Genomic DNA, 24,281 nt, shown 5'->3' on the forward strand with positions numbered 1-24,281 from the left:
GATCAGTTCAACTTCAGTCTTTTTCATATTTATCAGTGTAGTTTTAGACGTTTTACGCGTCTGAACAAGGAACAGTTTTCTTATCTGTGATGAAGTTTAAATTCAAAATTAATCAGGCTGTACAAAACTTAAAACATCTTTTTGTAAAGGGGGTTCGACAAATACTTGAAATAAATGCCCAAATAACTGTTTGAACTGGAGGAAAGGCTGACAACTAAACCAGATAGTGAAAAATGATTTTGTTTTTAATTTTATCATGTGACTTGATTATTCTGCCTTGTTTCAAGACACCATCCTCTCTGGAAAATATTTTCTTTTTCTAGGAGAATCACATTCTGACATACACCAAACTCCATTCAAAAAAGATGGAATTTTCTGTCTAGCAGTTACCATCTAAGGAAGCCAAATCTGCAAAGGGAAACAACCATTTCAGGGCTGAACTTGACCTTGTTTTACAAACTGTATCCCACACCAATAGTTTTGATTCAGACTTCACCACAGGGATGCACCCGAATACAAGTAAATTATTCGGGAAAGCACAAATAATGTGATGGGAACAGATATTTCCTTTATCCGAAGTCACTCGTTTTCATTTTTATGCAGAAAAAGTGAGCTCCATGATAACGCTGAATTAAAAAACTACCTTAAAGGGAAACTTTGGATTATTTTACGTGTGGTTGTATGAGGTACATATCTATAGTTGGTGGTCCCAGTTTGGAGAAACAGCAGAAGTACCGATGTAGGAAGCTAAGCAATTAACTGCTGTGGACAGTCAGCAGCACTGTGTATTTTAGACAAGTGTTCCCTATACTTTGAATATTCTCACAGCTTTACTTTGCTGTCAGACAGCCTCTTCTGATGGGAAACTGAAGTTATATGAGCAAAATATCACTCTCTCCAAACCAACCAAACTCCATACACAAAATCAATAATTTTACGTCCCAGAACACAGGAGTTGTTGGTCTCCTGCTGCCTTTATTGGTCAGTTTTTTGTGTTATTGTGTGACTTAGGTGTTTTAAAAGGATAGTTCAGATTCACCATCAATTGACCAATCGATGCAGCAATAAACCAACAACTTTTGTGTTCTGCAAAGTAAAATTGCTGATTTTACCAGTGGAGTTTGGTTGGTTTGGAGAGAATGACATTTTGCTTATGTAACAGTGGTTTCCCTTTAGAAAAGGCTGTCTGTGGATAAGTACTTCACACAACCCTGCATTAAATAATCCAACCAATCACTTTAACTTCTGGTATAAACCACGCCCACTCCGTGTTGTCTATCTGAATACAGATACAGATCGTATTGGTTGAACAGATACAAATACAGATAATGATGTCTTGGTGCTCACCAGCTCCACTGGTACATGTGCGCCAGCTGCTGCACCCCTGGGTGATGCTGGGGCAGCCCAGGGTGGTCCGGGCCAAAGGCAGGGTGCAGCAGCGGCGAATAGGCACACAGAGGCAGGCTGAGGCCGGACCTGAGCGTCGCCTCCAGGTCCTGCGCTGTGATTCGGTCGCAGGGCTTCCCGTCCCGCACCAGAACTGGGATGCCAACACGGCGGGCCGGTATCAGCTGCAGTGCCTCCAGGCTGTGCTCCACCCGCGCCCGCTTCATCTTGTAGCGGTGGTTCTGGAACCAGATCTTCACCTGGTTCGGGGTGAGGCGGATCAGCCCAGCCAGGTGCTCCCGTTCTGGGGCGGACAGGTATCGCTGCTGCCTGAAGCGCCGCTCAAGCTCGAAGGTCTGCGCCTTTGAGAAGAGCACACGACGCTTCCTGCCGCGGTTCTTCTGGGCTGCACCGCCCACCGCGCCTCGCTCCACATCTGGTGACTCGTCCGTGGAGAGCTCAGGTGATTTGGGCTCAGTGCGGGACTCTAAAGAAAGACCGTGGACTGCAGGGAGACAGGACAAGTAATCTGATTACCCTCAGTACTCTGATCACTCTGACAGTCTGCAGTCAGTCTGACACACTGGAACTTTATAAAATACACAAGTAGCCTAATTTCTTTAAAACAGCAAAAAGACAATGTTTTGTTTAAAGTCTTAATTCATGGGGAAAAAATGTATTTTCAGTAATCCACTACAAAAAAAGTTGTCTGATCTGCATTAACATTTAAAGTTGCCTAAATTTGAAAAGACAAGTTTAGGTTGTAATTCAAGTCAAACAAACTTTTCTAGTCAAAGAAACTTCATGAATTCATGAACTAACAACCAACCAACCACCAAGTTTTTATCATATATATTTTAAAAAGGAAGGGTGTCAGGGAAAGTTTTAAATCACACAGTGCATGCTGGGAAGTCTGCTAATATGCTTTTTAACTACAGTTCATTCATTCAACTCATTTCAAGTCAAAAGACTTTAAGTTAGAAGAACTCAGGTTTGTAAGTTTATGAGTAGAATAAATAGTACAAGTTTTAAGTTTAATTAAGTTAATGAGGAAAAGAGTTAATTCCACAAAATTCCTCCATGAGTTCATACAGTATGTTTTATTTAATTTCATTCTGGATCTTTTCTCAGAAATATCCTGAAACTTCTGACTGGCACAAATCTAACCAGAAACAAATACTATTATTAGTAGTGTTATTAGTAGTGTTATTAGGAATGAGTTTATTTGCTGATGATTTATTACTCTATTTAAGCAAAAGACTGAAAGGTGGTCTGAAAAGTTTTTTTAAAGAAAATATTTTTTTAAGAGAAGTGAAAATTGTGTATTTATTTTCAATTTATGAGAAAACATTTGTTGAATCCACAAAATTCCTCCATAATGTCCAGATAATTAACATTACAAACAAGGAGCCGTGGATATATACTGAAAATATTATAGTTATATAATATTAAGTTTTATGAGCTCACTTCAGGCAAAAAAATTAGATCAGTAAATTTTGTATAAACCGTACGTTCAATTCTTCGATAAAAAAATAATGAATTAAGAAATAGAAATTCCCAAACATATATAAATTTGGAACAAATGGATCAATAATTATTCAGAACTTCCAAATGTAAGTGACGAGGAAATGTGAATAAAAGGTGGAATTCAGGAACTTTTAGATATTATCAGCCTTAAGTCAGTCATTTCATTTCATGAACTGAATGATGAATGTAACTTCAAAAAATAAAAAATTAGAAATTATCTGGAATTGAAAAACTGAATAATAAAAAAAACTCTGACCTCAGAAAAACAGATTCAGCGGGTGAATTTCAAAATAAAAGTGATAAAAAGACAAGATGTGGTACACAATATTCTCACCTATAGCAATAAAGAATCACTGCTGTATAATTTTTAATCTCCTCATTTGAGACAACCGGTGCCACTTTACAACAAAACTATAAATGGTTTATAATTAGGATATTAATTATGTTGTAAACACCTGTTGTTTGCTGGTTTATCTTCACTGATCAACCTCAGATCTCATTTGTTTTCTCCATCAGCAGTTTTTATTCCTGACAGCTCCTGTTTAACCACAGCAGGATATCTTAACTGTCAAAAAGTTTAATTTTCAGTTGATGATCAGCCCGTTATCAGCAGCCTTCCTCATTATTATCACATAAAACATTCATGATGATGTTTTACACTTTACAACGAGGCTCCTTTTATCGGTTATAAACGGTCGTAAGTCACAAATTAATGGTCATGTATTTTACACAGTACAGTGTTTATGATTGATCATTTATTGAGTAACTGCTGTTCAGAATTTAACTGATTAAAATTATACTAATAGTTAATAAAATGACGAACTGCACCTCATGTGACACGGTTTTGTCTGTCAGAACCATTTGTTGAATAAGGAGAATCTTAACATGGGTGAAAAAAAAGAAAAAGGAATTAAAATGAGACAGAAATGAGAAAGATGTGTTTTGTATCTTAATGATGAACTGCTAAATCAATTATTAATGTTTTCACAGATCAATTAAAGAAAAACGCACAAAATGTAAAACCCTACTTTTCAGTAAGGTTCCATTTTTCCAGTAAAATGATTATAATTCATTAATAAGATGAATTAGTGGTAAGCAGTGACCAGTTCTCACCATGTAGTGTTTAGGCTGATGTTTATTAATGATTTTATAAAGTGTTTAATTATAAGCCATTTATCAATTATTATGGTGATCTGGTACCAAAAACGATTCATTGGTAACAATTCTGAGCTGCAGGGCTGAGTTTGAGAGTTAATATTTAATAACCAGGCAGTGATTTAATTATTGATAACATAAAAACAGACTGTAATGTAAGAAAAATCTGACAGTGAATGAAAAAAGAAGCAGACAAAGACACAGTGTCCACAGAGCGGGTATATGAGGCTGTCTGGACAGAAATGAGGATTAAATGATGATCTTAAGTAATTTTTATAGTTTTAGTGGTAAACATAATTATACATTTACTAAATATTGGAAGTAATAATAGATTTTTAGCAGATAAATAGTTTACTATTGATTTGGTGATTACGCACGAGTGTGAGACTTCAGAGTCAGAGAAAAGATAAATATGGATCTATAATAACACGCTATGAATATATTTTAATGTAATTAATTTATTTATTCATTTTAACGTCTGCTCACGTGAGAAGTGCAGGTTACCGGATCCGCGGCTCCACCTGCCGTAGCCTCCGCTAAATCCCAGTTTCTGCGCGTCCTCCGCCGCCGACACCTCCGCGGAGGCCTCCTCGGTGTCGTCCTCCTCCGTCTCCTCCGTCCCGGAGCCGCACCTCCGCCCGCTCGGGTTCGGGAGATCCAGGATGTCCCGCACGGAGAAGCCCGTTTTCGCGTTGGTGCCAGAAGACATGACGCGCGGAGGGGGAGACAGACAGACAGACGGACAGACGGGGCTGGAGAGTGAAAGACAGAGTTCCAGGTTCGAGTCCGCGCCGGTTCAGCCGCTGCAGCCCGTTAAAGAGGAGCACACAGCGGAGGGTTTGGGTCCATGAATGCCGGTGAACGGAGGGGGAGCCCGGAGCTGTGCGCGGGCCGACCGGAGGAGAGGATTTAACAGCATGAAAAATACATGAGGGGAGACATGAAGAGAGAGAGAGAGTGTGTGTGTGTGGGTGTGTGTGTGTGTGTGTGTGTGTGTGTGTGTGTCGTTAAAAGAGGGAGGCGGGTCCCGCGGGTCAAGTGGTTGAGGGTGTGAAAGAAGCGGAGAGATGCTGCTGCAGCAGGAGCGTCAGGGAGGAGGTGAATGTTTAATGATGGAGGATTAGACAGAAAGAAACTCCTCATTTACATTTATTAGAGTCACTGATCCGCTTCCTGTTTACAAAAGAACCAAAGAAGAAGAAAGAAAGAAAGAATCTGCACTGTGTCTAAAAGCTCAGAAAAACACAGTAATGATGAATAAAGATATAAAGAGACAGAAACCGTTTCCTTCAGAACTCACAGATACACTGTAAAAACAAATGCTCAAATTATTTGTAATAAGTGAAAACTTAACTTTTATTCAGAGATTTTATGAACTAAAAAATGTTGATTGCAAGATTTCTTTTGTGTTTATTAAACACAAAAAGTCCCTAAAACATGAATATTGTAATAGAGTAACATGTGTTACTGTAATGAGTTTACTAAAAATGAAATAATTAAATAAGTTGTTAATTTACTGCAGTAAAAGGGATGAGTGACAGTTGTTTTGTTACAATTACTGAAAATGTTTGAGTTGTTTAATGTAATCAGACTACATGTGACATTGACTCCACATATTTAAACTATAATAACCTCCAACTTTTGACTTTATGAAATTTTGGCAACTGACAAATGTGGGTTTATAGTGTGCTTAGAATACAATAGTCATCTTTTCATACAGTTTTTAACCTGATGTCCAAATTGATTAATTTTAAGTTTTAATTTGCAGTTAAACAGCAGAAGGAAAAAAGTAAAAAAAACAAAACAGTTTTTCCAAGGTGAAATGATTCTGTTCCTGTTCCACATGCAGAGACAGAATCCCACCGGTTCTCTCACTTATTCTGGATTTAATGATACTAAAAACTCACGACCTGCAGCATGAGACACTTTATTTGGCATTTTAGTCTCTCAGAGACCAGCAGCAACAAACAACAAAAAATAAAAAAACAAATTAAAATAATAAAGAACAAGTATGATAATAGCACAATATTTATTGCAATATTAAAATAAAGAAAAAATATGACTTGAAAATGCCAATATTAAATAATAAATCTGATTTTTTGTTTATATAATATACAAGTTTTTTTCCTTCTTCCTCCTCGTAACTTAAAGTGCCTCTGCTTTCAACTTTTAATAAAATAAAATAAAATAAAAGTAGACAGTCATGATCTCAGCATGAGCAAAAAAAAAATAGCGTGAATTATTTTTGACAATGAATGTACAACTTCAAAACGGAAATAATGCAGCAGTCCTTTTATTAAATAAAATAAAAACAACATAATAATTAATCATAGATATGATCACAGTCCAGCACACTATACATATATATTGTAATATTTGATATATTGTCACGTCCCTATCAATTATACTTAAACCTGCTGTCATTTTCAAGATAAAAGCCTTTAATGTCCTTTCAAATGGTTTTCCACACTGCAGGAACCAGTGAGGAAATGCTGAAGGTTCTCTGTATTCATTCATGAAATTTATAAAACTTTGTCAAATTTAAACAAACTGAGTCTGAAAATACTAAAACACAAAAAAATCCAAAAACATTAAAATGACTAAATGGTCTCAGTGTTTTCTGCAGGCATTTAAAACAACATAAAACTAAAATTGCATAAAAGAAATTAAAAATAAACATGTTTTTTTTACTGTGCGCATAAAACTCCAGAGAAACGACTGACGATGATGATGATCGAGGTCGAAGCAGCAAAGACTTGAAGAGTGTTTGACTTTCAGTGTTTGTTGTGAGGATTAACTCGAGCAGCAGATGAAGAGTTTAAAGTGTTTACACACACGTTGATGGACTCACTGAGACACACACACACACACACACACACACACACACACACACACACACACACGTGTTTATTGTCCAACAAGTTAAATTATTTTTTTGTCTTTATTGAACAGATGGCTGGAGGACAGGAAAGGATGGAGAGAAGGGATGACTTTCAGAATATAGACCCCCTGTTTTTCACAGAAAACATTTTGAGCAGAAAAATCACAGATGTAAACATTAAAATTAATTGGCTGAGTTCCATTTAGCTGCTTCAGTTTTTCAGGATCCTGGACTGATATTGTTGTGGCTCACTGTCCTCGCGGCGGTGGAGATTAGCACCTGCCAAGTTCTGTTCTAATGCTGATACTAATTATGGTCCTGTTCCATTTAGTGTATCAGAGTCTTTTCAGTGAGCCAACATGCCCAATAGCAGCATCCTCACTCTGTTTGACCTGAATGGAACTGAACCCTAATTAGTATCATTCTGCTTTTTCATGTCAACGTGGCTGCAGTGAAGAAATGTTTATTATTGTTGAGATATTTCAGTCTGAACTAAAAATAATGGATCAACACTTGAGTCCAGACAATAATGAGTCTTTTACTCACAATTATTTTCATGATTCATCTGTTTCAATCTAATTCACACAAACCAAGGGGGAAAAAAAAATTACAAAACATTAAAGCATTTCTTTAAGAATCCTTCTGAGTTTGCAGAGTAATTGAGACGTTACAATGGTCCCCAGTCTCCCCTAATATATATTTGTGCAGCATAAATCATTAACATTGTAGTAGGAATGGTGCGAATGTACTAAAACTACATTGGTTTACAAAACTGTTAATATTATAAAATTGAAACCCATTGTCTTTATTTAGGCCGACACAGTTTTGTAATAAATGCACAATCAAAAAGTTGAATTAATGAGAACCTGCAGACGGCAGACTCTGAGACCTGCAGCAATAAACAAGATAAAAAAATTTAAAACAAGTTAAAGATAAAAAAAAATCAAGAACAAGTTAAAACAAATTGACTCAAAGTAACACCATGATAAAAATAATTCACATTATTTTATACAATATAAAAATAAAGAAAACTTCTAACTTGAAAAATGTCCTGTATTAAATAATAAATCTGATGCGTGCAGCATTTTTGTTTGTTTTGTTTTTGTTTGCTTTTATTCTTTAATAAAATAAAATAAAAGACAATAGTAGGAATTATCGTTAGTAATGGACGTTTGAATTATGTTTGTACGACAGCAAAACAGAAACCATGCAGCAGCCCTTTTATAGAATTAAATAAAAAATAATGTAATTGATATAATTAGTGTTTTCTTTAAATGAAAGCTCAGAGTTGTTTTTGTTTGCTCTCTAAAATGCAGATTTCTGAACAAACTGAAACAATCTGAGAGGAAAATCAAAGTAATATGACTTGATTCTAATGTTAAAGGAGAAATCTGTAATATATTTACTATAATAAATCATAAAATGATCAGAATATGTCATCCAAGATGAATGAAGCATGCTAAGTTTAAATACCTGCTGGATAAAGGATTTTAGTGGTTCCATATTTACATTTATTACAGTAATACAGTGGTGGAAGAAATACTCTGAACCATTATTTAAATAAAAGTACAAATACAACAAAATGAAAAAAGAAAAAAGTCTGGAACTTCTGCTTTTTTCCTTTGTAGGTCAGTATTATTGAGAAAAAGTATTTGTCCCAAAAGGAATAGATAGTCATAGGTGATATTATTAGATTGTTAAGTTTGGATATAGAAAAAATACAAGATATGTAATCTGTTATCAAGAGAAATGAAATTTTATTTATAGCCCAAATCACAATTTTCCTCTAGGGGTTTTAAAATGCACCGTGTCTCTCTGCACTCGCTGTCCTCTCTGTCTGTAAAACCTCGAGTCAGGTGCAGAAAAACTGCACCCAAAATCTCCTCAACCCTCAAAAAACACTGAAAACCTTCTGTTTTCAGGGAAACTTGATTCTAGTCCACGAGTCCTCCTCCTTCTGTCTTGTTTTGTGAGTCTGATCCTAGAAAGCTGCCTAACTGCAGTGAGAAGGGTCTCTTCATCGACACCTTTGTCACTTATCTTAAGAAAAAATAAAACTTTGGATGTTAAATAAGAGAGTAAATAACTTTTTTTAGTGTTGGAAACGTTTTTGGTTTCCACTTTTACTGTGTGTGTGAGTGTGTGTGATGTGTATGACAATGAGTTGAGCTTCCAGTGTGTGTGTGTGTGTGTGTGTGTGTGTGTGTGTGTGTGTGTGTGTGTGTGTGTGTGTGTGTGTGTGTGTGTGTGTGTGTGTTGGATCCTGCTGGGTGGTCGAACTCTGCAAACAAACACACGACGAGCCGGCGGCCACAAAGACCGCACAGCCTCCACATTTATCCCATTTATTCCCCCTGAACACTTTATAATGGCCTGACTTACACACACACACACACACACACACACACACACACACACACACACACACACACACACACACACACACACAGTGAATACATGTGAGGCTGCTGGGAGTTGTCATGGTATTCAGACTGCTGCCTTCAATAGACTTCTGTCTTCTATATTCATGACCACACACACACAAACACACACACACACACACACACACAGACACGCAAAGCTGTTCCAGTTTCCAGCAGTTAGAAACTAAATTCTGAGGTCATTCAACCGAAATTAAAGTTGTAAACTAAAAAAAAAAAAGACTTAAAAAAACAGAATTCAATAAAAAATATAAATGTAATAAAATACACAAATAAATATAAAATAAAAATCTAACTAATATGATGGAAATTTTTTAAAAATTATCTTTTTTCATCCTTCAGTGAGAACCTGAATATTTTTTGTTAGGATGTGTTTATTTAAATAAAATATAAATTAAAATAGAAACAAATAAAATAAAGATTATATCAGAATGTTACAAATAATTAAATACATTTTATTTAAAGGACCAAAGTTCAGTTGTAGCCACACATAAATGAAATAATAAAAATAAAAGTAAATATGCAATAAATAAATAAAGCAAGTGACATAAAAATAAGTCTAATCAAATTAAAATAACAAAAATAAGAAATAAGTTAAACATTTTGTCCCCCATATAAAATATAAAACTATAAAAAATGCAATGAAATGAAGGTTAAAATAACAAAATATTAAAATAAGATCATTAATAATAAAATAAATATATCAAAATAATACAAAAAAGAATTACATTTTATTTAAGGCCACATATAAATGGAATAATACAAATAAAAATAAGTGAAATCAATGAAAAATGCATAAAATCTAATCAAATTAAAATAAAGAAAGAAGACATAAATGACATTAATAAAACAATGGAAAAAATAAAAATAATAAAAGCGTTATTTATGGAACCAGCTGTAACAACATTAATTACATTTTTAATTGTCACGGTTGGAATAATTACAAACTTTACAATTATTTAAACTCCTTAAAAACTTGTTTTTCTGTGTCATTTCCTCCTTAAATAGTTTTTTAGGTCAGAAAAATTATTTCATTCCTCAGACTCAAAGTATGAGAGGAGCAGCTGAGGTCTGAGAATCAGACAGGAAACAGTTTCCTCTGAGCTGCTCAGTAAAATAAAAAGTCATGTGAACTTTTTATCTGACAGATCAAACTCTGAAAGCTGTTAATTATTTTATTTTTTATTTAATTTAACATTTATATGTGCCCTTTTAGAGACAAAACGTCCCAGAAATCTCTGCCTGCAGTTTTAAATAGACGTTAATGTTTGTGACTGTAAACCCACCGTTAGCTCACACTGCCCCCTGCTGTCAGACCGAGGAACTGCAGCTCTCATTTTCAGGTCAGTGGGACAACCTGAGGTACAAGATAAATAATATAAATATAGTTTAATATAAATATAAAACATTTATGTTACCCACAACAACTTTTAAAGGAAACAAAAACAAAAAAAAAACAAAAAACTATGAGACAGAAATAAAGAAATACGCTCCAACATAACAAAATATGATCATTTACCAGATTTGTTTTGTTAGTTTGAGTTTTATACGATCCCAAATATTCACCGAATAAATTATTATTTATCATAATCAAAGTAGTTATGAGGTTTTTCGTTTTCATTTATTTTTGAAAAAGTTGGTGGGTAAAGTTGTCTGCGGTTCCAGTTGTTGACTTCCTGAGGAATTTTCTTAAAAGTTCTGCTCCAAATATTTATCCACCATTTATGTATTTTCAATACTTTATTCTTCATAAATGTTTTTTTTTTTTAACTTGTCTGCAAACAGTTTTTAACATTTTGATTGTACAACTGATTTGCTGTGTGCTGACACTCACTTAGCAATTAATTACTTAATTAATTACCTGTAATTAACACTAAACTACATGGTTTTCTCCAGGAAACTCTGCTGGAAATTATTTAGAATTTAAAGACCTGTAAAATCAAGTTTTTTCCTTGTTTACTTTTTTACTTGTTTACTTTCTTGTTTCCTTCCTTGTTTCTTTCCTTTTTTGATTCCTTAATTGTCTCCTGTTTACTTCCCTTTTCCTCATTTATCTCCTTGTTTACTTGTTTTGCTTCCTTGATTGCTTCCATGTTTCCTCATTTCTGTCCTTGTTTACTTCCTTATTTCCAGGTTTCCATCCTTGTCTCTTTTCTTGTGTACTTTGTTGTTTCCTTCTTTCCTTCCTTGTTTCCTTTCTTTTTATATAAAAACTAAACAATAGAAAATAGAAAATCAGACAAAACAAAAAACAATATTAGACCTAGCCTGGGATTTGAATATGATTGGTGGATAAAATTATTTGTGGACAGGAAATAGTTTGTGGATTGTGAAAAGTGTAATCACAACATAAGATAAGATGAACTTTATTGATCTCAAACCGGGGAAATTCACATGTTCCAAAAGCTCAAAAAGTACAGGCAGAAAAAAGGGGTGACAATATAAAATAATAAAGATAAAATATAAAATACATGATAATTGAAAGTAACATGATCATTAATTAACATTATTTTAATAATGTAAATAGTGTTGCCTTTTTAAAGGCTGGTTATACAAAGAAAATAGAGAAAATAAAAAAAATGCAGCCTTTAAATAATTTGAATCAGAAACATTTCATTGGATCCCCGGGCAGAATGCCATGGACCCCCTTTGGGTCCTCGGACCTCCATTTAGGAACCTCGACAGCTGACTTTTCGCCGATCGTCTCCACTGACGGGGAAAACTGTAATGCAGGAAATGATCCAGAAGGAGGCGCCATTGCATTAAAAACGAGTCAAGATGCCTTCAAATCCAAAGTGAGTGTGGGAATATTTATGATGTGATATTCTGTGTCACTCATTCATGATCTGTCAGATGAAAAACACACAAAAACAAAAATATTGTCATATTATTACATGAATGTTGCATTTTTTCAGGTGAACTGTTCCAGATTAAATCTGCTGCAGACTCTGAACCTGCTGCTCCTCCAAAACTGTTCCAGTCTGACTTCAATACTAAAACAGCCAAGGAGGTCCTTTAAACCATTTTTAAATCTTTGTTAAATAATAAAAAAAAAAACACAAACCTGCTGGTACCTGACTTTTACTAAAAGTGTCTGTATTTTCATTTAAAATGTTTTTTTTAATTTAAATTAAACTAAACTTTTTTTTTTTCACTTTTCGCACTGGTAGAGATGCATCTTGGTTGCTTAGCAGCTATCATAAAAAAAAAAACAAGTGGTCTGGATTTCCAATTTCCCGCCATTAAGATACAAATAATTAATTAATTTGACTCAATTAAAAATAAAGTAGGGGAGACCAGGGACAGTTGTAACACTTTTTTTGTGTTACAGCTCTCAAATGTTGAAACAGAGAACCATTACTTATTAGAAATATTTGCCCAACGCTCTCAACTCTTTCTGGTTTTATTCTACTTGTTTCCAACCTTTCTCCATAGGTTGTGATTATGTTCTTGTGATGGTTCTAAATGGAAATCAGTTATTAATCTTAAAATAACATGTTTATAATCTTTTAAAATATATTTAACTGATTCTCAATCTGAGTGATCAGATGATGAATCTAAAATTTGAACCTGATCACTGACCGTTATTTCATTTTTGAAAAGACAAACTAACAGAATAAATGCATTAATGTCTTAGTTAACAGTTAACAGAGTTTGGAGGTCAAAGGTTAAAAAACACACTCATGGTCGTTCTGGTACTTCAGGACTTCTGAGAGGCCAAAACTAATGAGGCGTTCGGGTGCTTCTCATCACCAGAAGTGTAAATTATCTGTAACCTGCAGGGCGAGTTTGAGTTGTGAACTCTTCTCTTGGTAAACGGTAAACACTGCATAAAACATCCATATAACTTTATTTTTACTTTCATTCTCATCTTCAGCTTTGACCTGCTGTATCTGTCACTGCTGTGCTCCTGTGCAGCTCATTACCTGCAGTTCAGGTGTGTTCACCTGTTGTTGTGTTTACCTCCGTGTGCGATGGTTTAGATCATTTAGATAAACTGTCAGTTTGTTTCAACCAGTCTGATCACTTGTTAACTAGCTGGCACCCTCTCTTGGTAAGTGTTGTTCTGGTGTTACTGCTGAATCAGTTTTTCTCATTGTACTTTCTATGACTTGAGTTACTGCAGTCTTTTTATGTACTTCTGAGACAACTGCAGCAATGCCTCCTGGGATACCAGTACCTCTGTGTGGGAATCTGTGCTTTAAACGACTGATCGGGTGAGTCGTTTTCTCCAAATTTGGGAAAAGAAGTCTAGCATTAGTGAGTCAGACAGGACGGAGTTTCATCAGCCTGTCATGACGTGTTCACTGTCAACATGTGGACTTCACAGACACGAGCACCGGAGAGACCTTCAGGAGCCGTCGTTTTTCTGCCGCTTGACGCCAAACGATCCTCCTGCTGTGCAAACAGGAAATGATGAGAGGACTTTCACCCAGAGGAGGAGGAGGAGGAGGAGAAAGACGAGGAGGAAGAGATGGTTCAGATCACTGCAGGCTTCAGTTGGAGCGCTGGATGGTGGAGCAGTGAGACGCTGAGGACGGCTGCTGATGGGTGAGACGACAAAAACTGAACTTTTATACAAAAACTAAAACTGAGAAATGTGAGAGTGAGTTCATGTGAGGCTGGAGGGAAATTTACTCCATTATTCTAGTTTATTTTGGATGTTTTCTTATGGAATTTAGTGGATTTGTTGGTGATTCTTTGTGTGGAAATGTAAAATGTTTTATTTTCAGATCAGATTCCCTGAACACAGTAAAAGTACTACACAATTTATTTGATCTGTTTTCTTTAGATTAATTAATTAATTGATTTAAACGTCAGATTCATGGACGAAATAGAATATGTTTATTTTCTGAGGTTTATTCTTTTCTTACAAAGTCAGTTTATGAAAAATTGTGTCCTCTGGATATTATCTATAATCTGTATAATCTGGGAAAAGTTGTTCACTCGCCTCACTGACTGTAAATATAGATTTATTATACTTAAACTGAAGTCAGGAGAAAGTCAGACGACTGCAGGAAAACTGTGCATTTAATTCATATTTTTTGACAGAAAATTTAGCTATTAAAATTTACATATACTTATACACATGTACAGATTAATTTTCTGCTTCCTGCTTGTCTGAACGTATATGAACCTTTGGAGGATTTACTCTTCAGATGACATTATTGAAAATAAAGAACGGTTGGATTCAGGATGCACAGAGAAGTTTGATGTTTGTCCAGAGATTTAAATTTATCATCAGAACACAAACTTTAATCTGCTGTTACACTGTAAGCTAAGTAAGTAAGTAGTTAGGTGTAAGTCCATGTGAATGAAATATAACTGATGTTTAAATTCTGCCACAGACGGAGAGAAAGACAGAACATGTGAAAGACTGAAACAGAGAGATCTATTTCAAATAGATCTCACGATTCAGTCCAAAGTTTTACCGTCCAGAATAAACGTCACTCATATTGTTTCCACTCTTTAGTAAATGACTCTTTTCTAATTTAAGCTCATTATTTTTTCTTTTAACATCCCATCAGAGCGGTTTACTCATCCTGACCAAAACAACAGCCATGATTCAGTTTCACAGAGAAGTTTGATGTATATATACTGACTGAATTAATTAGTTCACTTTTTATACAAAGAAATAAAATAAGTCAGATATTTGCTGAACCAGATTGTACAGGAAGTTAGTCACTAATCATAAACCAATTGATCATCTAAAAATGACATTAATTGTGCTTCATTTGTCCAGTGGAGCCATTCATGGATAAAGAAACTTAAAATTAAAACAAGAAGGAAAAAAAAGAAGAATAAATGAAAAAGAGAAAGAATTAGAAAAACACGTTTCATATCTTTTTAAAATTATTAATAAATATCAGTTAATCCGTTGTAAGCATTTTCAAGGAAAATGCACAAAATAAAATCCTAATAGTAATTCATGTGTTACTCTTCTGCAGAATTCTTTTCTTTCTGGTTGATAATAAGACAATAATTAATGTGATAAAGCAGTGAAATAATAGTTTTGTATATAAATAAGTAATTTATGGAGGCTGAGGTGCTGGAAAAGACTGAAAATGCTTGGAAAGTTCTTGAACGTGAAGAAACCCTGAGTTTAGTTCACGTGTTAATCTGATTTTGATTCTGACTTCAGAACAGACAAAATCTTGGGGACCACTTGTGATTTCTGGCGTCCCCCTAAAGGGACCTGAACCCCAGGTTGGGAACTAATGAAATAGAAAGTAAATCAAGAAATAAAAATGTTGACAACAACATACAACAAAATTTATATGCTAGAGTTCAATAAAAACGTAGACTAAGAACTAGGTAAATATTTTTCAGTTGACAAGATTGTGACAGGATTAATTAATTGATTGATTAAGAAAAAAATCAACAGATTATTCAAGAAGGAAAATAAGATGATAACAACAGGAAGTCAAAGAGTTCGACTGAACAAAAACAAGACAAAATTAAATTATTGAAGTATAATTAAACACAAAGCAAAAGACACAAAAATATAGTAGAACAAAACAGAACAACAACAATAAGAAACGTGTCATTAAAAATAAAAAATAAATAGAGAAGAATAAAAAAGACTTTACATACCGTCTTTACTAAAGGACTAAATAAATAAAACGATTAAAAAGACAATAATGTGTCTGTTGATAATATGTGTGTTAAATTGCTGATTTAAAGAAAACCAATAAAAAGAAAAAAAAAATAGAGTCTAACCCTGGTGTGTGTGTGTGTGTGTGTGTGTGTGTGTGTGTGTGTGTGTGTGTGTGTTCAGAGCAGACCTACGGGGAGGTGAACCAGCTCGGCGGCCTGTTCGTTAACGGCCGGCCGCTCCCTCACGCAGTCCGCCTGCGGATCGTGGAACTGGCTCAGCTCGGCCTGCGGCCCTGCGACATCAGCCGGCAGCTGCGGGTCTCTCACGGCTGCGTGTCCAAGATCCTGGCCCGGTACCACGACACCGGCTCCGTCCTGCCCGGAGCCATCGGAGGCAGCAAACCGCGGGTCACCACCCCGGCCGTGGTGAAGAGCATCCGGGACTACAAGCAGGACGACCCGGGCATCTTCGCCTGGGAGATCCGGGACCGGCTGCTGTCTGACGGCGTGTGCGACAAGTACAACGTCCCGTCTGTGAGCTCCATCAGCCGGATCCTCAGGAATAAGATTTCACAGACACCGACACCGACCGCTCAGCGGCAGTACGGACACCTCCACCCGTACTCCACCTACACCGGGACCGGGGTCACTCACACCGGGACCAGGAGCTGGACCGACATCCTGGGCCTCCGAGCCTTCATGGACCCCACAGGTCCGTGGAGAAACACTTTTTATTTATTATGAATTATTATTTTATTTATTTGCCATGTAGGAGTTGTTTGAACAGGCCATTTAATTCAATATAATTTAATGTCATCCGGTTATTATATTTATTGATAAATGTTTGTTTTCAGTCAGTTTAAATTATTTTATCAATCAGGATTTTTTAGGCCTGTGTCCATATTACAGGTCCATCGTTTTAGACACGTTTCTCCAAAATACAGTGACCTTTTCTGATATTGTTTCTAACTTTTCTGATCACACTATAGTGTTTAAAATGAAGTTATCTTCGTTTTATAAACGTTTTTCAAAGTAAAAAGAGTTTGTAAAGATGAAGCCAATGATAGTTTAAATGAAATTTATCTAAGTAAATGAAAATAACGAAAAAACATTATTCTGTTTACAGGGATGTTTTCAGTGATTTTTTAAAATAGGCTAAGCAGGCCTAAATAAGAAAACTGTTTTTTAGAAACATATATCTCCAGGTCATCAGTCCCCCAACGCTTCTGATCAAACACCAAAAACAGACAAACTTTAACAGATTGAATTAGCTTAAAAAATATCAAAGATATCTATAAGTGTCCAGAAAAATAAACATCAGGGCCATGACCTCAGTGACATCTTAAAAAAAAAACAAATGAAAGATAATGCCTAATAATAATAATTTAAAGAAAAAAGATATGCTACAACAATTCAAATTTTTCTGTCCCAAAATATTAATCTCAGAAGAATCACACATCAGTATTATTATTATCTTTACAACATTGTGCAAACAATGTCCAAACCTACAGACTTTCATTTATTTTTTTACAGTCTGTTTTTACATTATTAACCAAATATAATTTACAACTACGATAAAGAAATATTTACCCGTCTGCAAATTATGTCTTCTGAGGTTTTAACATACAGACTGCAAGTGTTGGAGGAAGTTTTCACAACATTTTGTTAAAGTACTGCACTGTGTAAAAATACTGTTATATAAATGTATGTACGTATAATAATTAAAAAAAAAAAAATATATATATATATATATATATAAGTAAAAGTGCAGGAAAATATCTTATGATGTGTTCATGACTCATGCATTAATGTAAAATCAGGACTTTACAGTTCCAGTCGGTTGAGGTGGAGTTCATTTTGAAATATTTTGTGTCAGACTGCAACTAATGATTATTTTCATTATGGATTAATCTGCTGATTATTTTCTCCATTAATCAAATGACTGATTAGTTTAATATGTAAATTGTGAAAAATTGAGTCCAAAGTGACACTTTCAGTGTTTTTGTCTAACAACAGTCCAAACCTCAACATTATTACAAATACATTACAGTTATTATTAAAATCATTCAAAGTTTTTACACATAAAAATTACTTAATCAGCTGACACATAATTATCTGATTGATTAATGGAAAAATATATCTGATCAGTTTGATCTAACAAATCATCATATTTTTAAGTTCATCAAAAGTTTTCTATGTAAAAATCTGAATTTGTAAAATAACTCATTACTAAACCTGCAGAGTTAAAACTCAAGCTAAGTTCCTCAAATGTGCACTAACATACAGTACTTGAGTAAATGTACTCAGTTACTTTCTATGACTGCATACAGATACAGATGTTATGGCCTTTGTGGCATCAGATAAGATACTAAAAGTGACACTGAATACATGTGAAGTTTGTTCTTGTGGTTTGAGAACCTGCTGGCAGAACCGTCACAGTACCAGAACTTTAAACTACGATACCTTCGACTTTAGTATAAAAACAATAATCCTACTTTATTACTTCATATCTCTTTTGTTACCACAGTAAACGGAAAATAAATGTCAGACACACAAAGGCACATAAAATGTGATAATTATTTAATTTCTTTAAACGAGCACCGTGCACACAGTGCTGGTACAGAAACAGTCAGTGAACACCGTCTGGTTTTCAGGCAGGAAAATAAAAACTGAACTGAACTGTGTTGTTTTAAAATGTGCCGTATCCAGTTTCCACTGCTTTACTTGCTGATGAACAAAAGCAGGTGAACAGTTTTAGTTCTTAAAATTCAACAAAACTTTATTTTGAATTTTGAAAAATACGTTTTAAATTCTACACTAATTTCCATTTGATGAAATAAAGCAGCACAGTGTTTCCACTGGTTTCCTGTGGCTTCCTTATTTGAAAACCTTAAAAACTTTGTAAGGTGGTAATAAAAGTGTTAACTGTGATCCAGGAGATATAGAGGCATTAATAATAATAATAATAATGATAAAATTAAAAAACAAACAAACAGCGGTTTGTTAATCAACTGTGGTCCAGCTTCAGAGAAAAGATCCTGTTTTACTAGAAAAGTGGCATATTTTTATTATTTTCTATTTCTTTTAAGAGATCATTTAAAACTACAAACTACAGCTGATCTTTTAAGGTGGACTTTTTTGTTCTATGACGCATAAAAACAGCTGCAGATATGAGCCTAAAGTGTTAAATTATTAATTGCTGGATTCATGTTAATTCAGTATTGATGTGTTTTTTGCCAGCACTGTCTGGACCTGATGGACATGCAGCCAAAATGGAGGACTGGACCAGTATGACCAGTATGAGACCGTTTCCCTCTGGAATCAGTGGAGTGGAGAAAAACATGGAGTCAGACCTCAAATACCCACAGCAGGTAAATAAAATGAACTCTAATAAACTTGTTTTTAGGAAAAATAAAATGTGTACATAATTTATATTATTGACAATTAATTTGACAATAAAAACAAGGACTAACTGATTTTAAAAGAGGCTCATAAATTGATTATTATCTTAATAAAAATTGGTACAGTTATTATCTAATAACTTTTAAAAGGAACATCATTGCATTTTGATTCTCCAGCTGGAATTTTTCCATATTTACCAGCTCTGTTTTTATTTTGTGGCACACCGAGGCATCCATGTGTAAAGTAACCTGCGCTCTGATTGGCTGTCATCGAGGCCCACTTCCTGTTTTCCAGCTGTTTAAAAAGAAAACTACAAACAGCTGCAGACTGATTAATAAAAAGTCAGAAGAGCCGTGTTGGTTCTTCATTTTTTCCTAAAAATTAAGTGTGTTTGTAGTTAATTCATGGTTGCTATGGTTACCTACAGATTTATGTACCTGATTCAGAGTGGTGGTTAAACTGTTGATCAGCCAATCAGGGCATTTTCTGAGGCCCTGATGTGATATGTTATCTTTGTGAGGACCAGTTTTGATCTTGAGATGATGATGATTTTTGGGGACATTTTCAGAAATTAGATGAGTTTTGGAAATTGAAGTTATTTATAAGACATTGTCAGGAGGGTCAGGACATTTCTGGAAAATTCATTTATCTTTGTTTGTTGCATCTTTGTTCCATTTTGGATTTAAGAGCATTTTTAAAAGCGGAATCAGAGTATTTGTGGTTTCAGACTTGGTTTTAGTCCGTCACTTGGTCCTCAAAAATGAGGGTTTGCAAACACAAAAGTGTGTGTTTGTGCGTCTGTAAATAGAAAACTATATTTCTGATAGTGTTTTTAGAAAATTAGAATTTAGCATTTATTGTGACCTGGCAGCTCAGTTGGTGGAGCATTCGCCCCCATGTGCAGCAGCTGTGGGTCTGACTACGGCCCTTTGGGGTATAGTGAACCCTTTTTATGCCTGATTAATCTGAGATACAAGGGTCAACATTTTCATAAAAATATATTTTAAAACAAAGATGATTATAATAACACATTTCTACACCCATGTTATCAGTAGGTATTGTTTGTTTTAGATTTTCAATAATTCTAACACATTTTTAAATTGTTTGAAATTGTCATTTCTTATCTGGAATGAAGGTGTCGACCAAAACATTTCATAAATGACTTATACTGCACTGTTTTACAATTCTATTTTAAAAGGTGCTTTTTAATTAAAGTTACTATTATATTAATATAATAAATAATTAAAGAACAATGAAGGACTACCTGTTGAATTGGCCTGGTCTGGTAACAAGTTAAAGGGATAGTTCACTCAAAAATGAAAATTCAGTCATTATCTACTCCCCCTCATGGTGATCAGTTTTCAAACATAAAAAAACAACAGTATAAAAATATAAAATCCCTCCACACTGCTTGTCTGGTGTAATCCAAGTCTCCTAAAGCCCCAACATGCCAAATTTAGTTTAATATAAGTTAGTTACATCATGTTTTTAGCCTGAATCTTAGCTTGGAGCCACGTTCATGTGCACACTGTCTGAACTGTGTGTGTGTGTGTGGTGTGACGGTGTGCAAACTGCACGTCAGGACTTTAGGAGACTTGGATTACACCAGACGAGCAGCATGGAGGCATTTTTTTTCCAGTTGTCTGAAAACTGGTTGCCATTCACTTCCATTGTTTGGGAGATTCTGTGGCACTGTTTTTCCTGCAAACTATTCCTTTAAGATGTGACAGTGTGTGTTGTTGTTGTTGTTGTTGTTGTTGTTGTTGTTGTTGTTGTTGTTGTTGTTGTTGGTTCATTGCAGTGCCTGCTGGACAGATTTCCATAAAAGTTGCAGTAAATATTAATGATCCCCAGAGGATGAACGCTGGTTGTTTTGTTGACTCCCTGACATTTTATCTGAGGTCAAATAAATATTCTAGCATGAATGTCATCCTGGATTTTTAGTGACTGAACTTCTTTTCTTTTCTTTCTTGTCTTCAGTCTTCGTCCAGTCTGCCCAGTTACTACTCAGCCTGTTCGTATTCTCCTCCTTCGAACCAGTACGGCGTCTACAGAGGTCCAGCAACCAATTACATGAGCACTGGACACCACTGGCAGCCCCAGTCCTCCAGTCTGGCTCCCAGTTTGACTCAGACTCGTCCTACACCGCTGGAGGCTGCAGATCTCCACATGGCAGCATCTCTCAGATTTCCACATCCAGAAGGTGAGACTGAATTAAACACTAAACTCAGACCTGATCCAGATTGGTTCCATATTGACTCTTTAGCTCTTTATGTCACTGTACATATTCTGAGATTTTGGACTCAAACTTTGGAATTTCTTCCCCGTTTTCCCTCCAGCTCACTGTTGATTTTCACAGTCGTATTTCAGTCTTTTGGAGGCTGAGGGGGGAAGTTGACTCTGTGACTTTGTGGTCTGTTGTCTAAAAAAAACCCCACAGCACTTCCATCCTGTGTTTTATGTTATAAAAACACGTTTGACATTTGAGTGGCTTTATTTTCTGCTAAATGCTGCGTTTCTCTGCTCAACAACCATGAAATGTTTGTGTTTTTAAGAAACAGAGTTGGTCATGTTGAGATTAAAATGGTCCCAAATTACACAGGGGAAGCAGCACATTTATATATATATATATATATATTTTTTTTTAATCTAATTTTGCCTTTACTTTTTTTTTTTTACAGTGTTCAAGCACAAAAATAAAATTAGATTATAAAATCTTCTGTATAAACTGCAAATATGGCTGTGTTCTGGTTAATCTGGCTGTTAATGAGAGAAGTTTAACATGTTTATAATTTTTTTTAACTAAAGGTTTATATCTTCAGTCATCTGAATTATTAATTTCAGTTTCTGCAGACTCGCATCGCCCTCTGAACATCAACCTGCAGCTGTAATTTTAACCAGGAACGTTTAAAATGAAGATCACAGATGTGATCTGCAGCAGCTTCAGGCTTCATTGCAGCTGCTCGTAAACAGTCTGCAGACAGAACCGGTTCTTTATGACGCTCGACAGATAATCATCACATGAGTTCAACACGTCCACACTCCAGTGATGTTAAAATTCTATTTACTGGTTTATCTCCTCTATATTCCCTGTAGCATTTTTAATATGTAATGAACTAAATATCAGTCAGTTTTTAAATGTAACAGGTTACAGATTACTAGTTACTCTGTTAAAAATGTAATAAGTAATATAACTATTTTAATGACTTTATCAAAGTAATGCAACTTATTTTATATTTTTATATTTTTGAGTTTTCTCAACTTTTTAGTTTTCTCAGTGGAGGTGGACATGAAATAAATAAACAGATGGTTGTAATGTTGTTAAGAATATTTGGTGTTTGAATTAATTATCAGCTGTATATAAATAAAACTGTAAACTGATTCCACTCTGATGAAGGAGAGAAAACTGAAAAATGTCTGGCAGGTTGGACTGATGAAATAATTCAGATGTTGATATGATCATATAGGAGCCCACTTACACCACTGAAAGAAAAAATCTGCACATAAGTATGAGATAAAAATTCAAAATTATGAGATAAAAAAGTTGAAAATATGAGATAAGAGGAGAAAATTATGAGATAAAAAGTCTGAATTATGAGCTAAAAACTTATCATTTTGACTTTTTATCTCAGCAAGAGGTTTTTTGTTTCAGTAGCAGAAATGGTCTTCTATATGATCCTGGTGATGATAATTTTATTCCTGTTGTGTTTTTATTTCTGCAGAGGACAGGAAACCTGCTCTGTACAAACATCATCCTGCTGCTCACAGATTGTCTTCAGCCTCGTGACGACACAGAGGAAACACAACACAACACAACTGTTAGGATTTATTTCCAAAGAAGAGTCGTGAAAAACAGCTTTGAGTGACTTTCACTCCTCCAGACCAGAGCTGAAGACCTGAAGGAGAAATCAACTCATCTCAGGATAAATGAAAAATACACCAGATGCACCCAGAAATGTAAAGGGAACAACAAAACTGAACGTTTACTGAAGAGAAATCATTTGTGTTTCAACAATCACAGTTTTAAAGGAATAATTCTACATTTTAGAAAATACCTTCTTGCTGTAGCTTCATATAGACAGATGGTGCAGAAAATGAATAAGGATATCTATTTCCCAGATTCAAACTGTTGCTTTGCTGCTGCTTGAAGCTCCATCTTTTTCATTGTTTTTAATCAGAAGAGGGAATGTTTAAATTGCTTTGCATCTTGTTAAATATATTAGTAAAGCTGTAAGTATATTTTTCTATAAATGTGCTTTAATAAAAACCTGCCATAGAAACTGTGCGTCAGCAGTTTTTAGAGCTTTAACTAACAAGAACAGTTTTCCAGATGTTGCAGCAGATCAGAGCAGAATAACAGATGCTCAGATATGATTATAAAAGTATATTTTTAACCTAAACTTCAGCTATGAAATACCCAGAGTTTTTTTTTTTAATAGGATCCTGTGTGCGCACACAGACTGAACTACTCAGATATTTATACACACTGAAAATAATCTGAAGTTTTGCAGAAATGTCCAAAGGGTTAAGAGTTAAGACTTTATACTAATAAATTAACCCAAACATAGCTAATTATACAGATAATAGTAAAATCTCACAATTGAAATACTTGATGATTGTGGGATTTTTTGTTGTTGTTTAGTCTATCAGCTGATCATATTTGTACCCAGCAAAAAGTCAGACTCTTTAAAGTGTCCCTGCCTCCTGAGCCTCAGCCAGCTGTGTAGTGACACGAAGAAATGCTCCGTGGCCGTCTGTGCAAACCTGTCGTACCTCAGCTGCAGTCATCCAAATCAAAATCATTTCATCTTTTCTGATTTTTTTTTCTTTCTTCCTTCCTTCACCTCTACTCCCGTTCACCCTCACAAACACACACTTCTGTCTGACACTTT

The 24,281-nt window shown here is 35.0% G+C and overlaps 2 protein-coding genes across 3 annotated transcripts; one reads left to right on the forward strand and one right to left on the reverse strand.

Annotated features, from left to right (window-relative positions):
* Positions 1-1,146: 1,146 nt before the first annotated feature.
* Positions 1,147-5,002, reverse strand: nkx2.2b (NK2 homeobox 2b). Of its 2 annotated transcripts, none has more exons than XM_084737627.1 (2): positions 4,573-5,002; positions 1,147-1,891 (listed from the first exon to the last, which is right to left on the reverse strand). In XM_084737627.1, the coding sequence occupies exons 1-2, from the start codon at positions 4,775-4,777 to the stop codon at positions 1,344-1,346; spliced, it is 753 nt and encodes a 250-aa protein (XP_084593753.1). In that variant the 5' UTR covers positions 4,778-5,002; the 3' UTR covers positions 1,147-1,343. The 2 variants fall into 2 exon arrangements, with proteins under 2 accessions (XP_084593753.1, XP_084593752.1); XM_084737626.1 differs by having other exon boundaries at positions 4,555-5,002.
* An 8,774-nt stretch (positions 5,003-13,776) lies between these two features.
* pax1b (paired box 1b) lies at positions 13,777-23,669 on the forward strand. Its single transcript, XM_084737300.1, has 5 exons — positions 13,777-13,941; positions 16,169-16,699; positions 19,228-19,358; positions 21,370-21,592; positions 23,112-23,669. The coding sequence occupies exons 1-5, from the start codon at positions 13,938-13,940 to the stop codon at positions 23,174-23,176; spliced, it is 954 nt and encodes a 317-aa protein (XP_084593426.1). The 5' UTR covers positions 13,777-13,937; the 3' UTR covers positions 23,177-23,669.
* The last annotated feature ends 612 nt before the right edge of the window (positions 23,670-24,281 follow it).

The sequence above is a fragment of the Lutjanus erythropterus genome, chromosome 15, assembly GCF_056507025.1.
Source record: "Lutjanus erythropterus isolate fLutEry1 chromosome 15, fLutEry1.hap2, whole genome shotgun sequence".
Lineage (NCBI taxonomy): Eukaryota > Metazoa > Chordata > Actinopteri > Lutjaniformes > Lutjanidae > Lutjanus > Lutjanus erythropterus.

Excerpts from the sequence above, each read along its gene's own strand:
- nkx2.2b (XM_084737626.1), bottom strand. The coding sequence starts at position 4,777 with ATGTCTTCTGGCACCAACGCGAAAACGGGCTTCTCCGTGCGGGACATC. Across the intron at positions 1,892-4,554 it reads CGGTAACCTGCACTTCTCAC|TCCACGGTCTTTCTTTAGAG; the intron begins GTGAGCAGACGT and ends GTCTCCCTGCAG.
- pax1b (XM_084737300.1), top strand. Across the intron at positions 16,700-19,227 it reads AGCCTTCATGGACCCCACAG|CACTGTCTGGACCTGATGGA; the intron begins GTCCGTGGAGAA and ends GTTTTTTGCCAG. Across the intron at positions 21,593-23,111 it reads CAGATTTCCACATCCAGAAG|AGGACAGGAAACCTGCTCTG; the intron begins GTGAGACTGAAT and ends TTATTTCTGCAG.